We start from the raw sequence: 11,788 nt of genomic DNA, 5'->3' as shown, positions 1-11,788 counted from the left end.
AATAAATCTGCTAAACAGACCGAATAAAACCTACCGCCTTTTGCGAACTGCTGGAAATACATCTACTGCGCTGGATGAAGAAAATATGTGTTTACAATTGTCACATGGCTTACAATGCTAGACTGTAATTTTGTATTAATTTCCTTATTTCTTTAAGCATCCTGCATTGGGTCACATTATATAGTGGTTTGGTATAGAAACGTTCATTTGAGGCAAGCAAAATCCCCAGGCTTACCTTCGCATTACATGAATCTCTTCCGTGGATGTTAACATTATGAGAACTTCGAGCTTTTGGACAAATGTTTCCAAGCTGTTACTAATCATTCTGTGTCTTTATAGGAAATAATTCTGAAACGAGCAGCTGACATTGCTGAAGCATTATACAGCGTGCCACGCAATCACAACCAGATTCCTACTCTAGCCAACACTCCTGCTCATACTGGCATGATGGGAGTGAACTCGTTTAGCAGCCAGCTAGCAGTCAATGTTTCAGAAACATCACAAGCTAATGACCAAGGTATGTGGGTTTTCAAGAGTTAATCCTTGTCGGCTGTGTTTGGACGGTGCCTATTAATATTGGCTAATGTCAGCGCTGTGTTTTACCTCTTTCTCTCCTTGTTGTATGTCTGAGCGCACGATGAAATGCCATCTTTAACTTTCTCATAATACCTAATTCTTCCTGTTCTTCTGTTTACTGTTATCGTAAAGCATCTCTGGTGGAAAAAGAAATTGGCAAAGCCTAGAAAGCTCTTTATTATTCACAGTAAATATACAGTGTGTTTGTTTATTATAAAATAATTATGTCTAGGTATCTCCACCTGTTTCTGAGTATTTGCACAGATAAATCTAATTTGATGTCTGTGATTGTAAAGTATTTTGTTTATAAGCATGTGTGACATATATGTTACTAATAAAAGAAATAGTTGATTTAATTTACATTTCGTAATTGAAAATGCATGTAGCATATTGCATTTAAAATTAATTTTGATACTAATGAAAGGAGTGAGACCAGATTATTGGATATGTTCAAAACCGTATTTTTTGCTTGCAACATAATTATTAAATTGATTGCTCAGATAGAAAAAAATGTTGTTTAAAATCCTGATTCTGCTATCTTTCCTCTTATAAGAGATTGTCTTTTAATGCATTTCCAAGCTAATAAGCCTTATAAAATTCTGTGCTTGATCTTGAATTAGTTTTCACTGATGACTACACCTTATGAAAGTGCCAGCTTATTGTTAGTATAAAAATATCAATCATAAAATGAAGACCCCAAAACAGCCTTTTAAAGTAACTCACTGCAAACAATAAAGTCTTTCTCGCCAGCTCTGGCATTTGAAGGTCTGAAAGTTCACGCAGTGTGTTGGTACCAACCAGGATTCAAGCCTGTTGATAATTGCTACTAAAGACAAACGCGAAGCAAACTGACACAGCTGGATCGAAGAGAGCTTTTGTTGGCTGTCTATGCTAAGAGGAGAGACAACATAGAGTGCTCGCAGATGATTTAAGTAGGGTTGGCGTGATAAGGTTATCTCAAACTGCAAGAGTTGATAGGGCAGTAGCAGACAACTCAAAGCAAAGCTGTGCAATCAATTAAAACTGTGTAATATATGATGCATGAGGAAACCCCCCAGCCCTAAGTTTATATTATAAAATAACATTATTTTTTTGGGGTGGGGGGGTTTCTAACACAGTAGGTTACAGTCGCAACACAAGCAGTGTTTCCCCGCGAGGATATGTTCCGAGCAGTACTCCTCAGCAGTCCAATTACAACACAGTCAGCAATAGCATGAATGGATATGGCAATGCCGGCATGCCCAATCTAGGTGTACCAGGTTCCCCTGGATTTCTTAATGGCTCCTCAGCTAACTCTCCTTATGGCAGTAAGTGTCTATTTTTGGTAACACATCATCATAATAGATTCATATTTACTACAAAATCAAATACTTGCATTGTTTTGATTTTCTATATTGTGAGCTACTGGATAAAAGGAGGGGTGACTCTGGAGGCTGGACGTAAAAATGAATTTAATAAATTGATCTGTTTGTGCCATAATACAATCTCAGATAGAAAAAAAAAAAAAAAATTGGACTGCACAATTTATAACAAAAGTCCAACACAAAAGAGTTTGCCTGTTATCCAGAGAGTGGCCAAGCCAAGGCATTTCATTTCTTTTTTTTTTAATATATATTTATATATATTATATATATATATTTTAAAAGGCAAGGCCCTATCACTCTCTTTTTCCGTGTTTGCCGTGAAAACCTCAATCTGAGTCCTGATTATTTTTGCTTTATTGCAGTAGTGCCGTCAAGCCCTACCATGGCAGCCTCTTCGGTCACCCTCCCTTCAAACTGTAGCAGTACACACGGCATTTTCTCATTCTCACCTGCCAATGTCATCTCTGCAGTGAAACAAAAGAGCGCCTTTGCTCCTGTTGTCAGGCCCCAAGCCTCTCCTCCACCATCTTGCACCAGTGCAAATGGAAATGGACTTCAAGGTGAGCCGGATCTCTCAATTTTCTTTGTATTGCTTTCTGGTACATACACTAAAACTATTGATGGTTTATATTGGAGAAAGGTACCTTACTGTCTTTTTTGGTTTCTGACGCTCTCGTGACGATGTAGAGGAAGTAGAACAACACATATGATACGCTAAGATTTTAAGCAAATCTGAGGTCAGTTTTAATACTTACTGTTCAGAAAACTCCAGTTGTTGTGACATTTCCCCTCAAGATTTCGTACATTGAATATTAAAGTAAGAACGTATCCCCTGGTGCTTCTTGGAGGTTTTATCTACTCCTTGCATTTCCTTATACATCTCTGAATACAGTCATATGGATGTTTCAAGACAGCAACATTCCAGCGTAATGTGTGCAATTTCCTCATTATACATGAGATGCAATAGGTATTGTCAAGTGCTCCAAATTAGGAGAAATCAAGTTAAGCTCTTACTCATTGAGCAAAACTTCCCTTGCACCATCTAGCCACTTGTGCAGTGGATTTGCATGCTCTCTGAGCCGTAATTCACTCACCAGTGTTATATTTGTTACTTCCATAAGTGAATATCCAGTACTTTAATTGAATTAGGCAATTACAAACTACTTCTTCTCTCTCTCTTTTTTTTTTTTTCTAATCTGCATAAATTCGTGTGGTGTAGCATAATGAATAATTTGAAAATTGTTCACCTGCTGGTAGTGGGGCAGGAGAAACTACGATACAGTGTACGTTTTGTGGAAGAACAGAAATACGAGCAAAGACGCGTTCCCTTTTGTGGCATATTTTAAAGTCGAGAAGGTAGTGCTGTCCCATTCATTAGAATCATGGAAAAGGTTTGCTTGCCTGTGTTTTCCAAACAAAGAATCTATCCCACATGGCAGCACTGCAACTCAGTGAAATTTAGGAATCAGAAAGTGCTGCAGACAATGTCACCTGGGGGTTGCGACTCTTCTTGACTTTCTTAGCTAAGATAGGTAACTCTTTTTTATTTGTAGCGTTGTCACGATACCCGTAACAAGATGAGCACTCACTGACAAACAGGTGAAGACATACATTGCAATTTGCCAGACTGCCTGCTGAATTTGGATACCTGTGTTCTGTGAAATCTACCTCAGGGCACTTCCAAGAGAGCTCATCCCACAGAACGGACTGCCCACCAACGGTCCTACCATTCCAAACCAGTGTCTCAGAATGAATGTCCCTGTATCATAGCTTGTTAGTAACTTCTTGGTCCTGAGAAGATAGCATTTGAGAGCTTATTATGCACTCAGGTCAATGAAGGACCTGAAAAAATCTTATTGTAGGGTGGATGTTAAAGAAAAGGGTAATTAGATTAACAATTTATGCCACTGCATAAGTCTTTGTAGTTGAAGTTCTTCTATGTTGCAGTACATAGAAAACCAGACCAAGCATAAGCAATATTCTTAGAGAAGATGATCCATTTGTAAAAATAATCCTACTTTCTTCCATATAAAAATATAAAGCTTAAAAATTAAAAGAATATTTGAATTTAAAAATTAAATAGTTGTCATTTCAGTATGTGAGTAAAGGGCTTCCCATTTGCTATCCAAGGTTTCAGGTGCTTATAAGATCTAGGTAACTGCAGAGTGGGGTTGTCAGAAGAGTGTGAGCAGAATGCCCAATTCCCAACAGACACCGAGCCCTAATCTCCTCCAGCACCTCCAGCCCTCCCAATAATCATCCACTGTCACCCTCAGCTGAAAAATGCCCTTTGTGTAAAATCCTGGCAGCCCATTTTGAGTGCACCAGTGCTGACTTAGTTGAGCAGGTGAAAACTGAAGGCCCAGCTGTCCCCGTGCTCAGGGTGCTGTGACCCAAGCGGCAGACCTGGCATTGCCCACAGTGAATTCCCTCCTGCAGGTGCTGCTAAAGCTCTAAGGATTTCTGTTACATACCCCAGAGACCTGAACCGGTATGTTACAGAGCTGTCCCTGCAGTACTCAGCATGTGAAGCTTCTTAAACACGAGGGCACTTAGAAGGTTCAGCCTGGGCTGCTGGGAGAGCAGGGGGTTTCCACTTCCTATTTTCTTAGTTATTGTTGGACACAGAGCCCTTTTTAAAGTTTAATTACTCTCTTTCTGAGCACTGAACAAGAGGCTGTGCAGAAATCTCTTATTTTTTGTTCAGCAGCCAAACTGAAAATGGGTTGAGGTGTTGATCTGGGGAAAAAAAAGTCAAGCTGTCCTCACCTTGCTGAGACAGCAAAACCAAATCTTGTGTTGAAGAAAATGACAGAGTAATACCAGGAAAGTCTTTCTGGTCTGATAATTACAGCACCAACTTCCAGGCTGTGGCAAAAGCTCAGATTACTTATGCAAGGTAGCACTTCACCTACAGAGGAAAGCTGGGACAGGGCAGCTGGGGTAAAATCTGTGGGTTTGGATTGTGTGGGAGAAAATCAAACTGCACCTGACACATCCATGTGAGTGCCTTCATCACCGTGCCGAGGGGCATCAGCATTTTTATCCAACCAGAGCTGCCCAGTTGAGTCAGTCTGAGCTGCTGGCAGAGCAGGGTATTTCTACTTCCTATTTTCCTAGGTACTGTTTGACACAGAGCCCTTTCTAAAGGTTAATTACTCACCTGAGCACTGTACAAGAGGCTCGAGAGTTTTCTGATCAGCACGTCAGACCACATTTTGTATGTTAAAATAAAACACAGAATATTGAAGACCATCAGGGCCGCGGTGGTCCTCAATCAACAGAGCCTCTCTGCACAGCTGAGAGCACCATTAGCAATGGCCGTGGACACTGGGTCAAACTGAGACAGAAGCAAAAAATTCATGGTCACTAGCGATTGTTTTTAAGGTGAACCCTGCAGCTGATGGATCTGGGTAGCAGAGGATGACGTGCTCTTTTAACCTGGAGCAGGATGTCCTCTCTATCGTTGCTTGTCATTTTCTGCCTATATAATTCTGAAATAATCAGCTGTTTTTTACCCAGTGCCATGGAAGGTGGTTGGCTATGGCAAAGCATCAGCATGCTGACACAGTCAGGCCATACAACTCCCTGTTTTTCATATCGAAGTTTGTTATCACCGTGAACAGACAGTCAGATGAGAATATGGCAAATCCTTATATGCAACAGCCCTTGACAAGGACAGTGCTTTTATAGGGTTTTGGGGTGTTTACTGCAGCACTTCTTGCTAAGTACACCCCTGTGGGATTTGTCTGTGCAAAAAAGATTCTGCTCTTGGTTCTTCTGAGATGACTGCCAAGGACTGAGCATAGAGAGGTCTGTAACCAACATAGGGACTCAATATTTTCCTAAAGAGATTCAAGAAAGAGAGTAGGAAAAATTCACAAGTATAAAAAGAAGACAAACCAATGAAATCAGTGCTAAGGTGTAGTCGCCTTCCTTGCTACATTCACAATCCATTCCTCCTCGGGCTGTGTTGTGCATACATGCATCCTTTGCCAATTGATACTGCAATTAGGGTCAAAACTTGGAAACTGCAGCTTGCAGAGAGCATTGCACTGCAAGTATGACTCGCTCCTGTAAGCCTACAGAATGGGGCCTTTGGGCCCTATCCAAAAAAACACAACCTTCTTAACTTTGTATGACTTCCACTAGAGAGCCTATGATCAGAAAGTTAAGCACTTCCATGTTTCTTAAGAGCAGGATGCTAGAATATGGGTTCCTTAGGGCAGAGAGCTTTTTCCTGTTCAAAACAATGGACATATAAGGCATAAAGTATTTTTTTTTTGCACAAAAGTACTACCTTGCTCAGAATTCAGTTTTCAACTGTAATTTTCCTGTAATTGACTTTGAAAGGTAGTGCACTCTGGATAAGCCTTATGACTGTAACACAGAGCAAATTCTTTTAAAACTGCATCCTGATTAATTTTCTGGTCTCCGCCCAGATGAAACTATTGTTATTTAAACACTGGCCACCCTGTTTCTCTTTAGGGAGGCATTTGCTATCAATTTGCACAGAAAGAACCAGAGAGCAGCAATTCACGACTGTCAAATGTCACAACTAAAATAAATAGTGAAACAAAAGACTAGAGCACCGATTTTGCATCACCTCCCCATTGTGCAACAGATGGAATTTGACAAAAACAGCTGAATGGATTAAACAAAAGATTTCAGCCCTTATTGTCCTGAAAAGCATGCAGCAGCTACCTATATTTTCACAAATATGCCCCATCCCTGGAGGCATTCAAGGCCAAGCTGGATGTGGCTCTGGGCAGCCTGGGCTGCTGATTGGTGACCCTGCACATAGCAGGGGGTTGGAACGAGATGTTCATTGTGGTCCTTTTCAACGCAGGCCATTCTATGGTTCTATGATTCTAAATCAGAAGCTAATTATGAGACTTTCAATAAACATGTGATTAAAACATACAGGGTATTATTGCCAGGTATTTGTGTGCTCTTAGCACATTTCTGCACACAACTTCTGGAAGAAAAATCTGGATTCTTTTTTTTCTGCAAAGTTTTCATGTGAGAATAGAGCAGAGCAGATGAGCACTGCTCGCTCACACTGTACTCAGCATGCTGGCAGAGTCCATGTCCCCCCAGCACCCCGACATGGAGCAAAGTGATGGATACCAGCTGAACATGAATGCAGGATACAGAAGCGCAATGTATTTTGAGATGACCTGTGCTGATCCTGCTCTCCAGGGTAGCTGGAGGTTGTACTGTAATAGAACAGACATCCAGTTGGCTTTGGACGTGCTCTCATGGTCACAAGTGCCCAGGGTGAGGGTTCCCCTTCCCATCCTTCGGGTCAGGACACCCTTGGGTGAATGGCACAGCTGCTCCCCAATGAGATGGGAGGCCAAAAAGTGAAAAGAAACCCAACCTGTGAAGGGCTGCCACAGAGCTCCGTGCTTCCCTTACCTGAATATTCAATGGAAGCGTGAGATGCAGACTGAGTGCTCCTGCTGGAAGCAGTCTCTGTAAATAAATCACCATTCACGAGCTATTTTGTTTCCAGTCGTGTGACTTCTGTCCCACTTCAGGTTTGAAACATGCAATGAAATTATAACTGTAGCTCCTGGTTGTTGTAGGGGACTCTGCTATGTCGGAATGTGTGTGTACACAAGTCTTCCAAACCATAAAGTTGTACCAGGGAATCTGAAATAAATTAATATTGTTGAAATTAATGAAGTGAGAAATTGAAGTTCACATCGCTACAAGAACAAATTTATTAATATCTGTTGTACATAAATTAATGAGAAATATCATTATGGCAAAAATTAAACAATGCTACAATTAAAGACAGTCTAAATTATGTTTCTACCAAGGAGTTAACTGGAGAAAAAGCAGCAGGCTTTGGCATCTCAGTGTTAAACTGGAGGAAAAAACGAGATGGCGGGATAGGGATATTAATCTCGTGCCTTTTTATAGCAGTCGGTGTATGGATTTGAGAGCAGGTGTACAGCACTCGGCTTTGATCTTAGAGAGTCCTTGACTTGCTTGGCCCTGCTATTGTGATCAAGTGCAATTAGGAGAACGTTGGGATGGAGGTTTTCTGCTCAGGCTCCGGTTCTGGGGAGGAAGCGGAGGTTTGCGAGGCTCTGCTTGCTGGGCCGGGCTGTCCCCAGGGCTGGCTGCGAACAGAGCTCTGCCAACAAAAGAGTGTTGGGATCTCCTTTGGAACAGTGCAAGGGCGCTGCGTTGGGAAAGCATTTGTGCAGTGTTCCTCCGTTCCACGCAGTGCTGGATGCCAACGGGCTGCACAGCGCTGTGTAAACGGGGACACCCCATGTGATGCTCCATGTCCGCCCGCCGCGAGCCAGACGTGCCTTGTTCTACAGCATGCAATAACAGCCGGTTTTTCTCTTTTTCTTTTAGCTATGTCCGGGCTTGTAGTCCCGCCAATGTAAAGTCATTTTGTTTACCTACCGTAGCACCAAGCTTCAAGGATGGGCTTAGGGGACACGTTTAGTATATTAAGACATGCTGATGGAAACAGTGTCTTCAAACAGAATCAGCAACAAATCGAAATGCTACAAAAAAAAAAAAAAAAAAAAAAAAAAAAAAAAAAAGACTTTGTTTAAAGATTTTATTTAAACTATTAAGAATCTACATGCAAACAACCTACTTCTTCATGAACAATTCCATTTTATTGACTGAATTTTTTCTCATATTTTCACATTTCTCAGTCCTGAAGAATAAGGAAAAAGCGACGCCTATTTTGTATAAAGTTTCTGATTACGTCTTGGCTATGTCTAGTACTTGCTATGTGTTGGGAGAAACTTTGTGGATGCACCATTTTGATTATCATGAAACACTGATGAAAAATGCCTCCGAACATTTTTCTGTACTCATAACTAGATTCACAATGGTTGTGTATCTCTATAATGTGAAATATTTTTTTGTGGTGGAACAAAGGGGGCCAAGGAGGTCATGAGCCATCAAACTGGAAGAAGGATGAATATATGGTCGGAACAAACACCGGGGCGGGGGTGGGCGCGGGAGGGTTTATCATTGCTTAACTTCATCTTAATGAAATGGAACTTTGTAACTTATTGTAGTTAGAAATTGTAACTTTGATATTGAATTCTCTTGCCTTCAACAAGCACACTGACAGAGAAAAAATTGCTACTGTCTGTTGGTAAAAACCTATACTTCCACTGCTAGAGCTTCCTGTTAAGCAAGTGTGATCTGCAACATTTTTTCAACTTTTGCTAGCACTGTATACTATTGCATTCTTAGGCTACTGTGAAGTCTATGTTTCTTGTACCAGAAAATTGTCCTTTTGACTTCTAGATCCTTCTTCCCTAATGTGTTTTGTATGTGGTTATAAAATTGTAGACTTTTGTGATTTTGCCAAAGTTGTAGCTAAATATTTATACACTTGTCTTGAATTTTTTTCAGATCCACTTAAATATTTAGAAAAGCAAATTTTATTCCTTATGAAGCCTGTAAGGAATAAAATAGTCTTACCCATCGCAACACCTTCTTTCACATAAACACTTGCAGTCACTAAGGGAATTTATTTTGTAACATATCAACTATAAATATTGTATTTATCTTTGAAATTTTGTATATTGCTTTTCATCATTTTTTTTTCTTGTATGTATTGGTTTTTGTCATGGCCTGGTATGGTGATGCTGAGAGCAGCATTCAGCCAACAGCAGTTGCCTTCATGTTTTTCTTTGAAGTAAATCAGTGTCCGTGCATTTCATTCGTACTTGGTGAAGTTGCTATTATTTGGACTTTCCATCCTTTTCTTTCTTTTCTTTCTTTCTTTTTTTTTTTTTTATTATTTTTGAGGAAAAGTCAAATTCATCGTTTATTTTTATATGATTTTTAAGTTATCAGAACAAATAATTTTGAAAAAGAAGTTGTTTGTTGTATAGTCAAATCCAATTTGTGCCACATGGCTGTAATGAATACTAGTAGAATATGTGCATGTGATACAGCCACAAAAAAGAGGAATCTGCTTTGTGGTTGCTTTTTTTTCCCCCCTTTTTTCTTTTTTCTTTTTTTTCCCCTTTATTTTCCTTTTATTCTCTTTTGTTTCGTTTATTTTTACTATTTTTGTTTGTTTTATTTTATTTTATTTCAAAGGCTGTAACAAATCGTTGTTAGCTGCCACCCATGACTTTGCCACATAGCTGAACTGTGTTTACTGGGAAAAGTCAGAGGCCTAAAAGTTTAAAATAAATTCACTTCTGATGTTTTAATTAAAACGTTTGCCACATTAACTTCTCCGATGCCTTAAAAGTGAACTTCTTTGAAGAACTTTTGTGCTGTTTTATCACAGGCTTACACCACAATTGTTAACCGCTACTTCATTTGGATGATTTCTGGTGTAAAAGAAAAGCACAAACCCGGTGTACAACTCTATCACTCCTTTATGTGTCTATTTTCTGCTGCACTCTGCATCCTCCCGAACCCTGCACTGTTTAAAACAGAGAAAAGTTTCACTCGAGATCAGGATCACACGTGATTTTTAAATGCCTGGGGTTTGTTTATTTCGGTTTCTCGCTTTTTTTATGGAACTTTTTGTAATAGACCCACAGATAACTGTACTTTTTAAACTGGAATGACCTCCATCGTGTTTCGTGGCTGTTAGTGCCAAATCCATAGTGAGAAATGTTTTTGGTTTTCTTTTACTTTGCACTAAATGGTTTGCAAATGCAGCACTGCAAAACGTTCTGCAAACTGCAGCAGAATTAAGGTCTGAACCAAAAAGGAGGGATCTCTTTTTTTCTTTTTTTTCTTTTTCTTTTTCTTTTTTTTTTTTTTTTTCCTTTCTGGGCAAAAAATGCACATTTTAGTAAAGTGTTTATTAAAGGTTTAAAAGAATGATACAGTGTGTCACAGCCAAGAAATGCCCTACGCATTTATTTGGTGATAACCAATAAGGCTTAGCTAAGTGGAAAAGCCTGAGAAGTCACTTTGGAACTGAATTGCCTCAGTTATATTTTGTCTAATAAGGTTCTGAGCTAACGAAGAGGTCACGTGTACATGTTAAAAACATTTGCAAGTTTCTTCATAACTGCAACCTGTTTGTGTTTTAGATTACTTAGAGCAGCCATCGCTTCATCGTCTCCGAACGGAAAGCTTCACTAAATGGTAGATTTTACTGTTAAAGACCCTACAATAAGATTGTTTTATCTGTACATTTTTTCATATATTTAACTGTATAAAAAAAAAAAAATGTTCATTTTACACAATATTTAATTAAAGTATTTCTTGTCTGTGAATTTCATTTTTTAGTAAGTTTATCTGGTTTGATTATTAAAAAAAAAACAACGGACCAAACACAAAACAAAAGAATGCAGCACCAGGGCTCTCATTTCTAACAACCAGCGCTTGTATTCACGTCTCAATTAAAAACCATAAGCCACGAAATAGGTTTTCCCTGGGAAAAAGCCAGGATCCTGGGAAGGAAGGCAGCAGCCCGCTGCTCCGCCACGGTGATGCGTCCCAGACAGCCTGTATGTAAAGGTAACGGCAGAGCTGCTTCTTTTTGTTCCATTTTCAGATGGCATTGTGAGATTCTGTCAACAGGAAAAGTTATTTTAAACGCAGCGTAACCCAAATTTTCCATGCAGTGCTTTTGCACCGAAGGTCAACCTGCTTGTTTTCTCAATGCTGATAAGAAAGCAAATGTTTTTGATAATTATAACACTGAAGTATGTTGTCCCTTGGACTCCAGCATGTGTAGTGTGCTTATCATGTACCTGAGTGTGAATGTGCTGAGGTGGGCACGAGTCAAACCTCCTGGGCACAGGACGTGTGCATGGGAGGCGGCTCCAGCACCGACCTGAAGCTGAGCACATGTCTTGGTAAAGGAGGCAGTTCACCAG

The 11,788-nt window shown here is 39.9% G+C and overlaps 1 protein-coding gene across 13 annotated transcripts in view; it reads left to right on the top strand.

The window, feature by feature from the left end:
- Positions 1 to 11,182, top strand: part of EBF3 (EBF transcription factor 3) — a 113,435-nt gene extending 102,253 nt beyond the window's left edge. For 4 of the 13 annotated variants that reach the window (XM_085230261.1, XM_085230260.1, XM_085230258.1 and 1 more), the window contains exons 13-16: positions 340 to 517; positions 1,695 to 1,883; positions 2,303 to 2,500; positions 8,319 to 8,538. In XM_085230261.1, coding sequence (XP_085086387.1) covers positions 340 to 517; positions 1,695 to 1,883; positions 2,303 to 2,500; positions 8,319 to 8,350 — 597 coding nt within the window. In that variant the 3' untranslated portion in view covers positions 8,351 to 8,538. Of the gene's footprint in view, positions 1 to 339; positions 518 to 1,694; positions 1,884 to 2,302; positions 2,501 to 3,493; positions 8,539 to 8,629 lie in introns of those variants that run through there. The other 9 variants (XM_085230266.1, XM_085230265.1, XM_085230263.1 and 6 more) reach the window with 7 other exon arrangements.
- Positions 11,183 to 11,788: the final 606 nt, after the last annotated feature.

This window comes from Meleagris gallopavo, chromosome 8, assembly GCF_905368555.1.
Source record: "Meleagris gallopavo chromosome 8, MGAL_WU_HG_1.1, whole genome shotgun sequence".
Lineage (NCBI taxonomy): Eukaryota > Metazoa > Chordata > Aves > Galliformes > Phasianidae > Meleagris > Meleagris gallopavo.
Note: the sequence above shows the minus strand (reverse complement) of the source record. Positions and strands in the feature narration are given on the sequence as shown.